The sequence below is a fragment of the Rhinolophus hipposideros genome (assembly GCF_964194185.1).
Source record: "Rhinolophus hipposideros genome assembly, chromosome: 23".
Taxonomy (NCBI): domain Eukaryota; kingdom Metazoa; phylum Chordata; class Mammalia; order Chiroptera; family Rhinolophidae; genus Rhinolophus; species Rhinolophus hipposideros.
Genome location: NC_138069.1, coordinates 38241155 through 38261717, shown reverse-complemented (window position 1 = coordinate 38261717; position 20563 = coordinate 38241155). Strand labels below are relative to the sequence as shown.

The following is a 20563-nucleotide window of genomic DNA, read 5'->3' as shown; positions in this document are numbered from 1 at the left end:
AAGGCTAGAAAATGAGGTCAGACAAGCAGAAGATGCTTTGAACCATGGCAAGGACTTTGGAATTGGTCTCATATGGGATGGGAAGCCACCGGAAGCTTATAGGTAGAGAAGAGGAGAGTACCACGATCTGACGGGAAAGAAGTTGAAGTCATCTATATGATTGAAGGGTTTGGAGAGAGCAAAACTCTGAGCTAGTTGTCAAAGTCTTCAACAAATGGTGAGGGATGACAGAGATGAGCACGTGAGAGTAACAAGGAGAAACAGGGTGACGGAACTGACAGGAATGAGCTTGAATGAAGCAGCCACTCTACTAGCACTCGCAAAATGAAAAATACCGGATGACTAAGACAAAATCCCTGGGGAATCTCTCAAGAGGTTTACATTCTGATTATGATGAATGAAACTGAAATGACTATAAAATTAAGTGATCTCCATTTAATTAGAATTGTATGGCCTGAGCACAAATATATTTACTTGCTAAGTTAAAGTGGTATATTTAAATATGTTAAAGCAACATGTTTTAATTATAATTATCACAATATTGGGAGCTTTTAAGAATATTAAACTTTTCCTGATAAACTAGCACATCGATTTTTGGCAGGAGGTTTGTGATCTTCTAATTTGGTAGTGTTCTCCTAGGAGTTACAAAGTTATCATGTAACAACACAGAAGGCAACAGTATTACAGTTCTAGTTCCTTGGAACTTCTTCATATCAAATCGATATTTTAAAGCATTACATAAAACATCATTCTTACTTAATTGAAAAATCTCAGTATTTTAAAACAAATATTTATGTTTTTTCGAGACAAAGTATGGAAGCCTCACCTTGATGTGCTTGGCCCTTCTTACACACCCACTAACCCACCACCACCTCTCACCCACCCCTGCCCTCAATCACTTGCCTGGCAGCCCCAGTAAAGATTCACACAGTTCCTGAAGTTACAAATCGTCACACAGGGGAGAGGAGAGGACTGCCACAGCTCTTGCCCTTGCATCCGACTCAACAGAAGCTCTGGCTTCCCCAGCAGTTTCTCAAAGAGGGAACACAACTAAGAAGTATGGAAAAGTTAAACACCCCAGGAGGAGACTTCAATCAATAAGAAATGAGACTCAAATCAGCAAACAGATAAATTGCTTGCCCATAATCGCCATCCCTCTACTGCCAACAAGAACTGTCTTGAAACACAGGGGTTCCATGTGGTCTCTGGGCAAAATGCCTGTAAAAGCGGACCAGCAGGTGCGTGATGCATTACCGCTATACAGGGGGTTCTCATTATTCATGGTACTTATGCCCTGTAGAGTGGCCGTGAAAACTCCCTTACTGAATACTGCACCCCTGCTCCTAACGGAAACATGGGATTAGGTTCCTGAGGACCTATGGTCACCATATTTTCATCAACTGATCAACACATGTCCTAATTTTATGCGTGTTTCTGTTTAAAGGCACCTAATTTAATACATATTGTTGATTCATTAACACTGAACTCAGCCAACGGCAGTGCCACCGGCCTGAATGAAGCTTACCTAAACAAACACACGTATTTTTCCGTAAGGCACCTAAGAGCCTATACTGAGGCTCATTAGCCAGCACTTGAGCACTATGCTGGGGGCCATTTTAAACTGCAAAACCACCAACAGAAAGCACAAAAATGCAAAAACGATGGCACTGAATAGACAGCAAAAAGGACACTTATTTAATTATAAGAACTGAAAGAAGAAGGCAGAGCATCTGTCAACCTCAGCTGGGAAAGTGCACATCCAGCAACTTAAAATTTTTGCCTCTATGCATATGTCCAAGAATGACTGTAACAGCATCATGAGTGTGATTTTGGAGTACAAACAAATTTTAGCAAGTAGGCAAATTTGCAAATATGGAATCTGTGAATAATGAGGACTGACTCTACTTGTTTTCTCTTATTCTCTCATTTCCTTCTTTCTTTCTTTCTTCCCTGAAAATGCACCCTTCTTCCTACCCCTCAAAAAAGCCTAAGGCTCTGTTTTCTAGGGAGGGGATGTAGGCTGAAACATAAAACAAATCTTATTTAAAGTTAAATAGGTTTGCTGCTTAAAATTAAATTTTTCTACTTGGCAAATATACACCCACATTTGTTTATTTCTTGTTACATATTTTGCAGGAAAATAATGCCAATGGCTATTTCCCTACTTGATAATAAAAACTTTTAAAAAATCAAACGAGCTACAGCAAAAAGTATACTTAATTTCTAGTTTACTAAATATGTAATGTTATGATAAAAGAGGCAAATTGCTCACTTGGTTTAAAATTAACCAAAGCATGTTAAGAATGTCCACATTCATTCGTATTTTAAACTGATTTGATATTGGAAATAACAAACCTTAGAAAAACTAAAAATATTTATGTTCCATTCAGATTCAAATTTTACTGGAAAGAGCTAGTTTAATAGTTAAAAAGGATACGGAATGAAGGGAGAATGTCTATTCAAAACGGGAACAAATTTATGAAACATTTAAGAATGAATTTAAGAATAATAATAAGGGAAAATATCACAACAAGGAATAACAATGTTAAGAACTTTAATAAGGTGATAGTGGTGTTAGAATAGAGTTTAAAGGTCAATGGACAAGAATAAAAGGCCTAGAGAACCACATAACAATTTTGTGTAAGATGAAAGTGGTGTTTCAAATCAGCAGAGGGTGAGGTTGACATTAATTGGTTAACACTTTGGAAATGCTGGAAAAATTATGTAGAACAAAATGAATGTCAGCTATATTAAATATAAAAAGCTGAATCCATAAAACTAGGAGAAAATATATGTAGATAGGTATTTTTATTATTGAGGTATGGAACAACTTTTCTAAGCTTGAGCAATAGAAAAAAAGGAAGGAAAAAAATTCATAGATCTGAATACATAAATATTTAAAGCCAGTACCAAACAAATTTCTAAAACAAAAACATGGAGAAAACATTTTTTAAATGAAGAGCAAAATATTAAGATCTTTGATATATATTGAGTTCTTATAATTAGGAAAGATTATCATGAAAGAAAACCAGGTGAATGATAAAATCTATACACATTAAAAAAATCACGAAGAGAAAATACAAATGGCAAAAATAGAAATGGAAAGCAATGTTTGACACCACTTGTAACCAAAGAAATACAAATTCAAATGAGACACCTGTTATGCATAAACTGTCAAGATAAGAATCCTATTATCTAGTTCAACTGCAGGAAAAGATAACTTTCACAGTCTTTGGGTTCAAGAGAACAAACTGGTACAATTTTTCCAGAAGGCCATTTGGTAATACATATTAAAAGTCTTTAAAATGCTACGTACCATTCAACCAGCTTTTCAGCTTTTAGGAATTAACTAATAAATTATTTTGATCTATATAAAGATATAACTAAAAGAATATTTACCTCAAGGCAGTTTCTAGTAAGAAAAAATTGAGAAACAACTTAAAATTCCAAAACCAAGGGTTTGTTTAAATTATGGTACAGCTTAGAATATTTCATGTCTAGGTGAAATGTTCACAATACTATGTTTGATTTTTTTTTAAACAAGAAGTGTTTGGATTTCTTTTTTGTTTTTCTTTGTTTTAGTAATATAGTACTTACTATTTGTCAGCTATTATTCTAAGCATTTTAAAAATATTAACTCATTTAATCCTAATAATCACCCTAAATAAATTAGGTATTGTAATTAGTATCCTGATTTGTTTACAAAATATTCTTGTATAATTTTTGTTTAAAAATGTTGAAAATTAGTACTGTACATATATCCTCAAGCATTAATTAAAAAGATTCAAGGTCTTTACCAAAACGGCACTAGTAGTTACCTCCAAACTAATATATGACTTTTCTCTTCATTTGAATTTTTTAAGTGTTCAACAAAAACATGCAGTAGTTTGTTTTAAAGAAAGATGTTATTTAAAAATAAGATACGTGGAAAACCAGCTGACTCATTATTATTCATACGTAGGAATTTTCCTCAGTTTAGAAAGAAATATGAGGTAATTACTGTTTCTTATTAAGGCTCTGGTCATGAGGTGAAAAAATCTAGTCAACAATCATAAACAAAGCTTGTCTTGGGTAACTATCCATTGATTTTAACCAGATGGATGTCACCCCAATTTTGCCACCATCCCAATAAACACCAATTTTGCATGCTTTGTCAGAAATAAAACAGCAAGCTAAATCTTCATCACGCGACTTAAACAAATGAAAATATATCTGACTATACCACTTGTTAGAGACGACATCTACAGATCACTTAACCTCTAAGCCTTGGTTTTCTCATGAGTGAAAAGGAAAAGACTACCTTCCTCAAATGGCCAAACAGAAAATGCTTTAGCTCATCATACCAGTTCAGTAACCAAATTTCTTAACTACTTGTTAAATTTTTGTCAATTGTGTGGCCATTACTTACCGACAGGATAATTCTCCATCCATAGCATCATGTTCATCTGTACTGGTGTATGTTAATCTTCCTCCAACAACTGTCCCAACTAAGTATACCAGCCATGCAAGACGCCCTAATACATAAGAAAAAAGAAAAATATTTATGAAGCATTGATACAAACAAAGCTTAGTTTTTTTAGAAAGTTCCAAAATTAGAATAATGATCTATTCTGCCAAACAAAGGATGAACTGTTGTGAACTCAGTTCTTGACAGAGAATGAAAAGTTCGGTTTTAAGTTTATCAAGGCAGTAAGTATAACAGTGAAAATGACAGATTTTAGAGCCAGATAAAACTGTCTGAATCCCAGCTGTACCAATTTGCTATGTGATCTTGCATAAATTACTTACCCCTTTACATCTTAGGATTTTCATTTGCAAAATGGAAAACACAATATCTACCCTGAAGATTTACGATTAAAAATTAAATGTGATACCAAAACACCAAAGGTAATGTCTGGATCCAGGCTGTTAGTCAGTAAGTACCACTATGATCCAATGACCAAAATCTTTTCTGAATGGTCAATGTCATGGTAGTACCAGTCAGATCATTTTTAATATCGCTCCTACTTGGAACATAACAGATGGTAGTTGATTTATTCCCTTTGTATTTTCATGTATAATTTTTAAAAATCTGCGACTTTCACTGTGTAAATCATATTGTTTGACAACCAAATTAATTCCGTGGGCAACAGCAGCAAAGGATTAAATAACTGTACAACAGTGACACAACAGTGACACAGGAAACATCTATAGTTTTCACAAATCTTACTTTGGGGCAGACAACATTGACAGTTTAGAAACGGAGATATTTATATTGGATGGTTTTTATTTAAGGCATTATTTTACATCTCTAGCTTCATCGATCTACGTATCAGATTCTCCAAGATTTTTGAGACCTTTATGAATAATTAACAACACACCAATATCTTGCTAAAAAGAAATTTCATGCTATTCTTGGCGATTGATTTTTCAAAGATGAGCAGGCTATTTCATAATACTGAAATCAATTATGTTTTGGTATTGGGAAACCTTTTCAAGTGAACTAAAGTGTTACGTGTTGTTGTTTTTTTAACCAGGTATTGAACAATCACAAAAGGCAGAGTGCTTTTAGAAGACTTAGGAAGGATAAATAAATGTAGAAAAACAACACATTCTGTCTTCCTGTGGATACTAGCAGTCATTACCATACTACAAGTAATCAACTACCTCAAACTTCTGGAGACACATCGGCCTACGGAGGAGACAAACTTTCTCTTAGAAATATAACCTGGCAAGTATCCACGTCCCTTAACCTATCACAAAACAATGAATAAATCAAAATTAACCAATTATGCAGCCTCGTACATGAGCAATGTGAAGCAGATTAGAGAATAAGATCACCAATAAGATAAAGTAACTCAGTTTTATGAATTATGAATGTATAGTGAAAAAGGTAACAGGAAAAAAAGCTCATGTAGGAAACTGAAGGTATTAGAAAGCTACCTTACATACAATCCTTTGTTCTATTGGGAACCTCAAATCCATGAATCTTTCACCTTTTTAAACAACTTTACTGAGCTGTAATTCACATACCATACAATTCATGCACTTGAAAGGTTCAATGTTTATTAAATTCACAGGGTTATGTACCAATCACCACAATCTTATTTTAGAAGATTTTCATACCTTCCAAAAAAATCTTACTCTGTACCCCCACCCACCCAACCCTAAGCAACTACTGATCTACTTTATGTCTCTTTAGATTATTCCCATTCTGGACATTTCATGTAAGTGGAATCATACAATATCTGGTCTTTGTGACTGCCTTCTTTCACTTAGCATGTGTTCAAGAACCATTCGCGTTGTAGCATGTATTATAATACTGCATTAGTTTTTATGGCTTTTAAATAACACTCCATTGTTGAACATACCACATTTTATTTACCCATTCATCAGCTGATGGACATTTGGGTTCTTTCCACCTTGACTTTATAAACAATAATTTTATGAATATTTATGTAGAGTTTTTATATGGATGTATGTTCTCATTTATTGGGTATACCTAGAATTGATATAACTGAGTCATAATATACTTATACTTTTAACATTTTGAGGAACTGACGAACTGTTTTCCAAAGCAGCTGCACTATTTTACATTCCCACCAGCAATGCATGAAGGTCCCATTTCTACAAATCCCTGTCAACACTTGTTATCATGTCTTTATGTTTAACCCACCCTAGTAGGTGTGAAGTGGTACCCTGTAATTTTCACATGCCTTTCCCTAACGACTGATGTTGAGCATCCTCTCATGTGCTTACTGGCTATTTGCATGTCTTCTTTGGAAAAATGTGTATTCAAATCCTTTGCTCATTTTTAAATTGGGTTCTCTTTCTCAGTATTGAGTTGTAAGAGTTCTGTTTTCTAAATGCAAGTCCCTTATCAGATATATGATTTGCAAATATTTTCTGTGGGTTGTTTTCACTTTATTGACAGTGTCCTTTTAAGTACATAAAATTTTAATTCTGATATAGTCCAAATTTCCAATTTTTCTTTTAGTGTTTTATCTAAGAAACCATTGCCCAACCCAGTCACAAAGATTTACTCTTGTTGTCTTCTAAGAATTTCATAGTTTTATCTCTACAGTTAGGTCTATGATTCATTTTGACTCAATTTTTATGTATGGTGAGAGATAAGGGTCCAACTTCATTCTTTGTGTATATGGATATCCATTTGTCCCAGCACCATTTGTTGAAAAGATAATTCTTTCATCATTGATTTGTCTTGCCACCCCTGTCAAAAATCAGTTGATTACAAATTGGAGGGTTTATACCTGGACTCTCAATTCCATTTCATTGCTCTAATGTTGAACTTATGCCAATACCATTTTCTTGATTACTGTTTCTTTGTACTAAAATTTGAAATCAGGAAGTGTTAGTTTTCAATATCTTTTCTTCCCCAAGATCATTTTGGATACTCTGGGTTTCCTGGATTCCATATGAATTTAAGGATCAGCTTGTCATTTTCTGCAAAGCCAGCTGGGATTTTGACAGGGATTGTGCTGAATCTGTAGGTCAACTTGGAGAGTACTGCCATCTTAACAATATTAAATCTTCTGATCCATGACTGTGGATGTCTTTCCAGTTATTTAGATCTTTAATTTCTTTCAGTAATGTTCTATAGTGTCAGTGTACAAGTTTTACACTTCTTTGTAAAAAATTTATACCTAAGTATTTTATTCTTTTTGATGTTACTGTAAATGACTTGTTATCGTCGCTTCATTGTTGATTGTTCATTGCTAATATAGACACATGGTTGATTTTGGTTTATTGATCTTAGATCCTGCAGCTTGGCTGATTTCTTATTAGTTCTAATAGTTTTGGGGATCCACCGTTTTTACTTCCTCCCACACCCTTTATGTCTTCGCTGTCCTGCTTACTTAGCTTCAGTTCTATGGTCAGTTATAACCTCTGCCTTGCATATGATTTCAACCCCTCTCTTGCTCTGACATACTCATCTTCAAAACCCTAATTGTTCAAATGCAATTTCCCACTTATTCTTTGCTTACACTCACATAGCTTAATATAACTGGAGAAAGATACAGCTCTGACTATGAATTCACCTTCTCAGGAGGGCTTACATGGCTTTCCTATCAATTTTCAACCCTTAAGAGGATGGTGGCTTATCTTCAAGATACCCATCATTGACTCCTTCTTTCCATGTATGCACATGCCATCAAGAAGTGAAGTCTATGCTTTTAAACCTTTGCAAGTCTGGGCTGAACTGTGACTGTGCTGACCAACAAAATACGGTGGAAGTGACACTATTCCAGGATGGGGCTTAGCCTTTAAGAGTACTGGCAGCTTCCTCTAGTCCCTTAGGAAACGTTCACTCTGGAGGAGCCAGGTACCATGTAGAAAACCACATACCCTGAAACAATCATACTATTAGAGGCTCAAGCCAGCTGTGTAGGGAGACGGCATGGAGAGAGGAATTCCCAACGAGAGCCCATTCATCAAACATTCCAGCCCAGATACTAGGTATGTGAGTAAAGAATCATTCAGGTGACACCAACCCCAGCTGAGACTCATCAATTGCAGAGAACACTGAGAGATAATAATAAAACGCTTGTTATTTGATAAGCCATTAAGTTTAGGCACGAGATAACTGAAACACAATCTGATCCCAAACATTTCAGATTCCTCTTTCCTGCTTCGTTTTTGTTTTTACTTTGGTACTAACATGATATAGACGCGGTCCGACAATTAAGTTCGCGAACTTGCCACTGTGCGCTTACATTGGCAGCACTGTACAAACAGCTCAATAAGATTTCATAACCTTGGTATATCAATGTCTCACAGCTGTGTTCGTGCCGACGTGTGACAACATCTTGCTGAGTGGCGTTCATTATTGTTGTTGCGTGTTTTTGTGTGCCATCGCGAGAATGTCTGAGCTTGAATTAGAGCAATAAAAAAACATTAAATTTCTTGGTAAACTTGCCAAGAGTGGGAGTGAAATCAGGGACATGTTAGTTCAAGCTTATGGGGATAATGGCATGAAGAAAACGGCAGTGTACAAATAGATTAAATGTTTTTCTGAGGGGAGAGAACGTGTCACTAATGAAGAGAGGTCAGGGTGGCTAGTGTCGAGCAGAACAAAAACATTGCAAAAATTCATCAAATTCTGCGTCAAAATTATACGCTGACTGTGAGAAGCATAGCAGACCAAGTAAACATCGATAGAGAAACAGTTAAGAAAATCTTAACTGAAAGTCTTGGCATGAGGAAGGTGTGTGCAAAAATGGTCCGAAAGGGGGGTGGCCAGATGGCTCAGTTGGTTGGAGTGCGAGCTGTTAGCAACAAGGTTGCTGGTTCAATTCCTACATGGGACGATGGGCTGCACCCCCTGCAACTAAGATTGAAAATGGTGACCGGACTTGGAGCTGAGCTGCGCCCTCCACAACTAGATTGAAGGACGACTTGACTTGGAGCTCAGGGGCCCTGGAGAAATACACTGTTCCCCAATATTCCCCAACTTTTTTTTTAAAAAAAAGGTCCCAAAGGAGCTCACCAATGAACAAAAGCAAAGGAGAGTTGAAGTTTACCAAGGCCTTTTGGAGAGGCAAGACAATGTTTTGGGCCGTTATCACTGGTGATGAAACATGGGTGTACCAATACGACCCTGACAAAGCATCACAGTGCACAATGGAAGTCAGCCAATTCTCCACAACCGAAAAAGTTCCGTCAGTCCAAATCAAAAGTTAAAAACAATGTTAACCTTTTTTGATATCAGAGGGATTATTTATTATGAATTTGTACCAACTAGACAAAGAGTTAACCAAGTTTACTATTTGGAAATGCTGAAAAGGCTGAGTGAAAAGTTAAGAATGACCTTAACTTTTCACCAACAATTCATGGCTCTTGCACCACAATGCACCAGCTCACACGGCACTGTCTGTGAGGGAGTTTTTAGCCAGGAAATAAATGACTTCTTTCTTTACCCAAAGATAAAGCAAATATTGAAAGGAAGACATTTTGATGACATTCAGGACCTCAAGAGTAATACGACAGCTTTGATGGCCATTCCAGAAAAAGAGTTCCAAAACTGCTTTGAAGGGAGGACTAGGTGCTGATGTCGGTGCAGAGCTTCCCAAGGAGAGTACTTCAAAGGTGACTGTAGTGATACTCAGCAATGAGGTACGCAGCACTTTTTCTAGGATGAGCTCGCGAACATAACTGTCAGACCTCGCACACTAGGCACTGTTCTAAACATTCAATCCACTCTCTATATATTCATTTAATGTCACAAATCCATACTAAAAAGTGCAGAGCTATGATTGAAATATAGGTAACGAACTTCCAAGAATCCAGTCTCATACTATTATGAGATACATATCATTTCCTCTCAAGATTGATAAAAGGGAATATGCAACATGTTTGTCCATTAGCTGGACAGACCTTGATGACAGAACTTGATGATCTCATACTATTATGAGATACACATCATTTCCTCTCAAGATTGATAAAAGGTAATACGCAACACGGTTGTCCATTAGCTGGACAGACTTTGATGATCCAGCAATCTCTTAAGGTTTATTTAACACATTTTAATTCCTAACCCTGAACTGTTCTCTACTTGTCTCCCAAAATTTGACCACAGATGAGACTGCATTGGCCTTTGGGATCATTTTTAGGGCTTTTCACACTTCTTTTGATTCCCAAACCACCCACTTTATAAAACCAGGTATATGTGACATATCAAATGAATATTTGGTGAATAGTTGAATTTAAGATAAGCGAATTTAATTTGGGGGTTTATCACTAATGTAAACATAGAAGCATATGCCCATGAGCTCTTAGTAAAATAAGTCTTCTTAAAAATACACAAAGAGTTCATCATGCATGTGATTTTTATATTTCTCTGTTGGAAGATCAATAGTAGAAAAATGAAGGCTATATGATTTAGCTACCAAGAGCACAGCCAGGGTTCAAATCCTGCCTCTATATTTATTATGCTATTTACATAATCTCTCTTGGCTTTAATTTCCTCATTTATAAATAGGAGGATGAAAATAATACCTAGCTCAAAGGCTTGTGAAAAGCACTAAATGGTATTCTGGAAGTAAAGTACTCATAATCATAATGCCTGTTGTAAATGCTCCGTAAGTGTTGGCTATTAGTTCTATTATTATTAAATAACTATCCCCTTGTTAGTTCTTCTACATCATACTTACAAAAACCAAAAAACATATCAATATGTAACACTGGTATGTTCATTCTGAGTTTTATTTTAGAAGCTGCTCAAGAAAGTTAAGTCACACTATATTAAAACTTTTAAAGTTCTTTCCTCTCTACCAAAGAGGCTTGTTGCAATTAAAGCTAGTTACAATTAGCTATATATACTTTCTTAATGCTGTTTGTAAAACAAAAAACCCTAAACTGAAAAGAAAAAATTCCCAAGTAAAATACATTCTGAAAAGCATGTGCTGAGTACCTACTATGTCATGATCTACTGTAGGGATATAACAAAATATGTACATGTATGAGGTAAGGTAAGAACCCCATGCCCAAGAAATTGAAACCTGTAAGACAGATAAGGGGGGGAAATGATATTTTCAATGCAGTATAACGAGTATCATTGTCTAATTATAGAAGACAAAAGATATTAAATATAGGACATGGACTTCTCAAATTTAAATTTTTTATTCTTTAATATTTTATTCTTGACCTTGAATTAAAACTTTTATATCAAAGAATAATATGCAAAGATAGCCTGTTATTAATTGTGGGCATTGTTTTCTAAAATTATGGTAAATTTTAAATGGAAGTTTATTTAGAGAAAAACAGAATGTGTATTTACTTCTTCCTGTTTTAGAAAGCAGTGATTTCTTAACCCTTAGAAACCCTTAAACAGGCATTTCTTAACCCTTAGAAACTTAACTACTGATTGAATAAATTAGGATTAGTGTTAGAAATGAACAATGAAATACAAAGGCATTATTATTAAGCTATCAAATATAATTTTTCATATTTAATTGAATGAGAAGTGATACTTCTCATACACATTAAACCCTTCCCTAAACCTCAACAATTTTAGACTGGCTATCAAAATAATAAATGCTAAGAAGTTACTTTAGTTACAGAATTACATCCACAAAGTTTAAAGAACCATATAAATCCATAAATCTAAATTATATTTAGAAATATAAATATCTGATACATAAATTACATATCTGTAAATTTAAAAAATATCTCATAAGACCAAATTTTCATTATAATTTTCCATTATTCTGAAATGTTCAGTGCACTTGTTTCAGCAGCTGTTCAAGCACAGAACATTTTTTCCTTTAACAAAATAATTATTGCTGTAATAATCTGTAATTATGGTTTATAACTGCAATAATCCCAAAGAAATCAGTCATTACCATAGATCACAAGTAATCGTTAACTACTGTTAATGACCTATTTCTTAGGGATTATTGTTTTCGTAAACCATGACCATATCACCACAAATATGGAAGAGCAAGGCAATATAATACAAATGAGATCATAATATAATAATAAACTTATTTGGTAACATTAAAAGCCATTAAGCATCTAAATTAAAGCACACATAACGAGAGCATATAATTTTCTTTGTTCAACACTAACTGAAGTGTTTAGTCTGCACAAAAGAAACTGAATACTGCTACATACAGTGGTATAAACTAGAGCCATACTAGGCATTTTTCGTAATATAAAACGATCACTTTTGAGTAGACCACAGGTATCTTTAAAAGGCGGACAGATTCCACTGATCTTTGGACTAGAAGAAAGGAAACAAGTATTTATCAAAAATTTTATATGTATCAGGCATTATATTAGAGGCTTTGGAATGTTCTTTTATTAAAACTACACAGTGTATCCAACTATAAAAACTTCTTGAATTTATATTAATCAAAAATCAAGTCTGATTTATCTTACTCATAATTTACAGAACTATTTAGCATCAGTAAATTATTACCTTTCAGTTAATTCCACTCATGTATTTTAGAACAGCTAAAATACATGTTGCAGGAAATACCTGTTTGTAGGAACATAGGTCTTTGATTTTACAACTGAATCTTTTCACATTGTATTGAAATATTTAGATCTATGAAAATATATATGATATATTTTGAAATATATCATATATGCAATGTGTATGAAGTGTAATAAAAAAACACCCATGTAATAAAAAAACACCCCACCCAACTTGAGGACCAAGGCTTTACCAATACTGGCACTAAAGTCAAACAAATCGTCAGTGAAGCCATGGAAGTCGAGGACCGTCTGTACTTATCCATTAGAAAGTTCAACCCTAAGCTGTTCTGCAGCTGAAAGGCCTTTCAGCACATCTAGCTGACCACACTGACATGAAAGTTACTACTAATTATTTATGTTTAAAGAAGCAAACACCAATTGTGATAGAAACTAAAAAAGAAAATGTGATTTTATAGTAGGTGGCTACACATGAGCCAAATTATAACACACTATAACTGAATTACTGTAGAGAATAAACCTGAAAAGATTCTATATAAGGCTGACACTATGTCATCGGGGGAAAAAGGAAAACCCTGCAATATGGCTGACAGGGCAACTGCACATCTATAAAAAGATATTTAATTGAAGGGACAAGAGGGACTGAAATCCACCTGCACAGTGCTCACTGAGTCTGGCGCTGCACCAGCTTTCTGCTAATTTGCACAAAGGCCCCCAGTGCACTACTGGATTCCTAAGAAAGTAAAATAAATCCTCAAAGGCAAAAACTGATGTGAAGGCTGAAATTTAGAGACATAAACATAGAAACAATTAGAGAACTTGAACTTCTCCTTTGATGATGGGAGGACGAAGAACGAGCACGCCCAACGTGAGGAGTCCAGTAAAAACACTCTCACAGAAAACTGAAACACAGTGATACCTTTAGTGAATAAGTGAACTGGAGGGAAGAAAACCTGCCCTGGACAGAGAAAAACAACAAAGAAACTTGTTGGATGTGACTTCTATGCTAGCTGGACAGGAAGGAAAAAACCCTCAAGTCAGACCTCATGATTTAAGGCCTAAATATAGACTACTAGTGTGATATTAAAAATCTTATTCTAAGGAAATAGTTTAAATGGTATTGAGTTGATAGATCTTCATCCCATTTAGTTAATGGACTGAACACCTCAATTAAAAGATAGAAATAATCACAATGGATTTTCTAAAAGGAAGAACTATACACTGTCTACAAGAAACACACTTTAAATATAAAGATACAGACAGATTGGAAGTAAATGGATGGAGAAGGCTATTCCATGTAAACAGAAAGCATAAGAACGCACTGGCTATCATCATATTAGGTAAGATAAATTTCAAGATAAAAGGATCAATTAATAAGGAAGACAAAACCATTATAAATATCTACATGAGTCAGTTCTCCTTCCATTTGACTCTGGGCGTTGACCACACAATTTATTAATAATATAGAGATGATGTGTTATAGAAATGTACACTTGAAACCTACATAATTTTACTAATTAATGTTACACCAATAAATTTAATAAAGATTAAAAAATATATGAAGCAAAATTCACAATTAAAAGCACTATATACAATTCCACAATCATATTTGGAGATTTTAGCACCTCTCTCTCTGTGTAAATAATAGAAATAGACCAAAACAAAACAAACAAAATCAGTAAAGACAAAGAATATCCGAACAACCCTATTAACCATTTTGACTTAATTTCTATTTACATACTGTTATACCCAATGATGATAAAATACATATTCTTTTCTATTGCACATAGTATGTTTACTGTATAAATCATATGTTGGTTCATTAGACAACTCAATAAATTTAAAAAGACTGAAATAATACAAAATTCTAAAGCAGAATTAAATTAGAAATCAGTAACAATAAGACATCTAGGAAAACTCCAGATATTTGGAAATATAAAGCATACTTCTAAACAATACACATATAAATTAACAATTAACAGATGAAAAAAAAATTTTTAATGATAATTACATCAAAATTTGTGAGATACAGCCAAAGCAATGTTTGAAGTAAAATTTATAGCTTTAAATATTTTTATTAGAAAAATACCAAAATCTGAAAATCAAAGATGTGGAGTCTCCATCTAAAATTAGGAAAATAAGTAAATAAATAAAATCAAAAGTATATTATAGCCAAGTAGAATTTATCCTAGGAATGCAATGCTAGTTTAACATAGAAAAACCAATCAATGTAATTCACTATATTAGTAAAATGAAGGGGAAAAAAGATCATTTGAATAGCTGCAAAAAAGCATTTAAAAAAAAATGTCAATGCCCCATTCATTATAAATAGCTAGAGGAATAGAAGGGAACCTCCTAAAATTTATTATGGACATCTTTAAAAAATAACCTACAGATAACATCATACTCAATGGTAAAAGGGTGAATGATTTCTACGTACAAACAAAAACAAGGCTATTTTATTCAAAACTGTACTGGAGGTTGTAACACTATAATAAAGCAAGAAAAAGAAATAAAAGGCATGATGACACGATAAACTATCTTTATTTGCAGATGACACGATCATATTAAATAATCCTAAAAAATCTACAAAAAAACTCTTAGAATAAGGAAATTTAGCAAAAGTCATAGACACAAAGACAAAAATCAATTCTAGTTTTACAGAGTGACAGAGAATAATCATAAAATTTAAATGGCATAAAATATATAGGAATAAATTTAGTTAAACATTTTTAATACTTGTATACTGAAAACAACAAAACATTGCAAAGAAAATAAAAGAACACCTACACAAGAACAACAATATACCATAAGTCAATAAACTGGAAGACTGAATATTGTTAAAATGACCCAAACTGATGTACAGATTGAGGCAATCCCAATCAAAATCTAGTGAGTTTTTTGGAAGAATTTGACAACTCATGGTAAAATTAATACAGAAATTAATAATAATTTTTAAAAAGCCTAGAACAGACAAAACTATTTTTAGAAAGACGACTAAGACTGGAGGAGTCAAATGACCCGCTATCAAGAATTATAAAGCTACAGAACCCAAGAAAGTATAACACTGGCATCAGGACAGACATATGGGTCAAGGGTCCAGAACAGAGATCAGTAATAGGCCCTAGCCTTTTATGGTCAATTGGTTTTGACAAAGGTGTCACGATAATTCAATGGGGAAAAAGAGTCTTTTCAAGTTGTTTCAGCTAAAACAACTTGATAACTGTCTGGGTTGGGGAGGGGGCCTTATTCTTACCTCATACCATTCACAAAAATTAACCCAAAGTGGATCAAAGACTTAAACATAATAGCATCTAGAAGAAAACATAAAAGATCATCTTGGTGACTTGATTTAGACAAGATTTCTTAAATATAAAAATCACAAGGCATAAAGAAATTTTGAAAAGGTAGATCATCAAAATTTTAAACTTTTGCTCTTTGAAATGCAGTGAAGAAGACAAAACCACAGAAAGGGTGAAAAGATTTGCAAACATATATGTGAGAACGGGATTATATATAGAATATATAACACCCTTATAATTCCAATCAGAATACGTATAAAAGAACAAACAACCCAATTTAAAAATGGGCAAAAAAATGTGAACAGACATTTCACAAAAGAAGATATAAGAATTGCCAAAATGGCACAACGTATGTATAAGGTTAATTTGTATAGCATTAGTTTGAATAGCAGAAGATGGCAAATAATGCAAATGACTTTCAATAGTGGAGGGAACGATTAAATAAATTATGATACATTCAAAAAATAAAATGTTATACATCTATAAAAAAATGAGTGTTCTCTAAATATTAATTTCAAAATAGCCATAAAATACATTGTTAAATGAAAAAACAAGCAAGGAATAGAACAACGAGGTAGTATACCACATTTTATGTACATAAGGGAGGAATAAGAAATTATATATGAATTCATAGGTGTATATACATTAGAAACTTAGTAAAGATATGTAAAACTAGTAAGAATAGTTACTTGTTAGAGTAAAGAATAGGAAGACACATTACAGGACTAGAACAACACATTTTAATTTCTTTTTTCTGGGCAATGTAAATATATTGCCTTTTCAAAAAGATTAGGTGAACTAGTTAAAGTATGATATGAAAATAAGAGAATAGACACGTTAACATGATATATAAAGACAAGTCACAGACTTAGAGACCATATTTACAATTCAAATAACTAAAGGATTAGTGTCAAAAATAAATAAAAATCTCAATCAGTAAGAGAAAGACCAATAATCCAAGTGGTGAGGGTGAAATGAACAAAAGTCTTAAACATAAGTATCACTGATGAAGATACATCTAACAGTCAATAAACATGAAACAATGCTAAACTTCATTAATAATTATGGGAGTAAAAAGTAAATTACTCACGAGGTGTATTACCTCAACCAAACTGGCAAAACTTTAAGCCTAACATTAGGAGGTGTTGGCAAGGATCAGGGTGAGCAGAATATAAAGGGGTAGAATCACTCTGTAAACTAGTTTGGCATTATCTACTGATACTGACCATGTAATAGATATACGTAACAATCTTTATAGCAGCACTCACTGTACAAGCAAAAAATGGAGAAAACACAAATACCCACTGACAAGAAAATGCATAAATAAATTGTGGTATATTCAAACAACAGAACGGTGCAGTACAAATGAAGAAACAATAGTTATAGCATCCACATGGGCTCTCAAAAATGCAGTACTGAGAAAAAAAATAAAGCAAGCTGTAGAAGAATAAAAAGTTTGATTCCATTTGTATAAAGTTCAGAAATATGCAAAGCCAACCATGCATTATTTTTAGAATAGATACAGATGCAGTAAAACTATGAAGAAAAGGCATCATTGATAAACACAAATTCAAGATTCCAAGTATTTTCTGCTGGTAGGAAATGAAATAAAGTTGGAAAGAGGAACAAAGGAACAGCAAGATATTGATTGGTACTGACCTATTCTTTAAACCATGTGATGGTGTTTCTTACTGCTACCCACTGAGTCTCAATATATATAAATACCCTGCCATATTTATTTGATATTTAAAGTATTTGATATTTAATAATTTGTATTTGATATTTAATAATTTTATGTTTAATATTTGATATTTATATTTGATGTATTTGATATTTAATAATTGTCAAACTTGCTAAAACAAAGCAATCATGAAAGACTAAATGCCACAAGAAATGTTACTTCTCCCCAATTTAATTTATAAACAATGAAATCCTAATAAAAGAGAGAACATTTAAAGTAGACGTTAACTACTCCATTATGTAGCCACTCAGCAGTATTGTGTAACTCAAAAAACAGAAACAAAAACCAGATAATGAATCAAAGGCATTTTAGGAAGATATCATGTAAATGTAATCTTTTAAAGAATTTTTACAAAAGAGTTTAGATGGAAAATCATTAAAAGTAAGTTTGATTATCATCCCTTACCATTTACTTTCCAAAACAAGATAAAAAATACAAATTTTTTTAAAAAAAGGTCTGGAACTATAATTAAAGTGTTAGAAATGTATAAAGCCAGTTCCATTCTCATAATTCATCTCATTAAAAAAAATATGAAAATTGTACTTATTTATTTAGTTCCCTGCTACGTTCCTAAAAGGGTTTAAAGGGATATACAGAAATAAATAAATCCTCCTTCAATAAAAGATTAAAGAAAAATAATAAGGAAATTTGTAGATTGAGAAATTAAAATATAATAATAAAATAAAGCTATGGTGAAGGCTAATACACAAATGCAAAACCATGATGAAGTCTTATATAATTTTTTACTGGCTTAAATTGGGCTCTGAATTTGCAGTCATCTACAACAAAGAAGGAAATATTGTCAGTTAGATCAGTTAAAATATAGTTTAAGATAATACTCTATTCAAAGATCAGCTTTTCTTGATACTGATTCCAGAGAAAAATATTTCCTATGAATCTTATAAAGGAAAACTGAAAATTAACCATCAAGCCACCAAAATATCCAGAAGGTTAAAAAAATTAATGGCTTATTAGGGGTTGAGGAATTGGAGGAAACATAAAAATAATTTGCATAAAATTACTGAAGTGATTAATGAAGCTATTTAAAATTCAACATAACACCATATAATTAATAGGCATATAGAATTTACTGACCTTCCTGAATTGCCTTGTCCACAGTTATCCCAGAAGGTGAATGCAGCAGCTTTTGGTAATTCTGTGCGTTTTGGTCAAACAACTGTACAAGAAGAGTGCATGTCTTTTCATATTCACATCTGCTGACAGTGCATAACTGCTCCAACTGCTGAAACACAGTAGCCGTATCATCTAGTGGATCATCTAAATTATCTCTGCAAACATATGAAAACAAGTTTGCAGACATTAGAATGCAATGTACTTTATTCACTACAAATAAACTTTATGTTAAATATAGACTACATTATGGGTAATGGAATAAAAGACAAATAGATTGGAAGGTAAGAAATAAAATGTCTGTATTTGAAGATGACATGATTATGTACATAAAAAATTACCAAAAAAACCCACAATAAAACTATTAAAGAGTTGAGTTTGCCAAGGTCCTAGCACACAGGGTTAATATACAGAATCCAATTGTATTACTTTACTATATACCAGCAATGAACAATTGGAAATTGAAATTTAAAAAACAGTATCTTCCAAAGGTACCAGAAAACATAAATACTAATTAAATCTAATTAAACATATGTAAGATCTGAAGCTGAATAATACAAAAAAGTGAAGAAATCAGAAACAGCTAAATAAATTAAAAGATAAACATGCTCATTGGCTGTAAGATTTGATATTGCTGAGATACATGTAGGTATTTTCCCCCAAATTAACATACAAATTTGATGCAATCCCAGTCAAAATCCCAGCAGGATTTTGTTGTAGATCCAGACAAGATGATTCTAAAATTTACATGGAAAAATAAAGTAAAATAGCCAAAATAATTTTGAAGAAGGGAAACCAAGGTAGAAGACTCATACTACCTGATTTCAAAGCTTACTATAAGACCCAGTAATCAAGACAATACTGGCAGAAGGAGAAACAGAGAGAACAGAGTCCAGAAATAGAACCACAGGCATGTATGTGGTCAACTCATTTCTGAAAACAATGTACAGGCAATTCAATGCAGAGAGAATAGTCTTTTCTACAAATGGTGTTGGGATAACTGGCCATCTATAAGCAAAAAAAAAAAAAAAAAGAACCACCTTGAGCCTTACCTCATAACACATACAAAAATTAACTCAAAACGAATCATAGATCTAAATGTGAATTCTAAAAGCATAAAACTTCTAGAAGAAAAAATAAAGGCTAAATTGGATTCATCAAACTTTAAAACTACTTCTCTTTCAAAGACTGGGAAATGAAACAGCAAGCTATAGACTGGGAGAAAATATTTGCAAAACACATATGAGAAAAGATGTGACCAGAATAAATAGACCTCTCAAATCTCAATATAAGAAAATAAACAATCCAATAAAAAAAAAATGGGCAACAGATTTGACAGGTACTTTGCCAAAGAATACATACAAACGGTAAATAAGCACATAAAAAGATACTCAACTTTATTAGGGAATGCAAATTAAAATCACAATGAGGTACCCCTAACACAGCTATTCGA

The 20563-nt window shown here is 33.2% G+C and overlaps 1 protein-coding gene across 5 annotated transcripts in view; it reads right to left on the bottom strand.

The window, feature by feature from the left end:
- RANBP17 (RAN binding protein 17) overlaps window positions 1-20563 on the bottom strand; it is a 255244-nt gene that overhangs the window by 199165 nt on the left and 35516 nt on the right. For all 5 annotated transcript variants that reach the window (XM_081035898.1, XM_081035899.1, XM_081035900.1 and 2 more), the window contains 2 exons: window positions 19075-19268; window positions 4409-4514 (listed from right to left, as the gene is read on the bottom strand). In XM_081035898.1, coding sequence (XP_080892024.1) covers window positions 4409-4514; window positions 19075-19268 — 300 coding nt within the window. The remainder of the gene's footprint in view (window positions 1-4408; window positions 4515-19074; window positions 19269-20563) is intronic.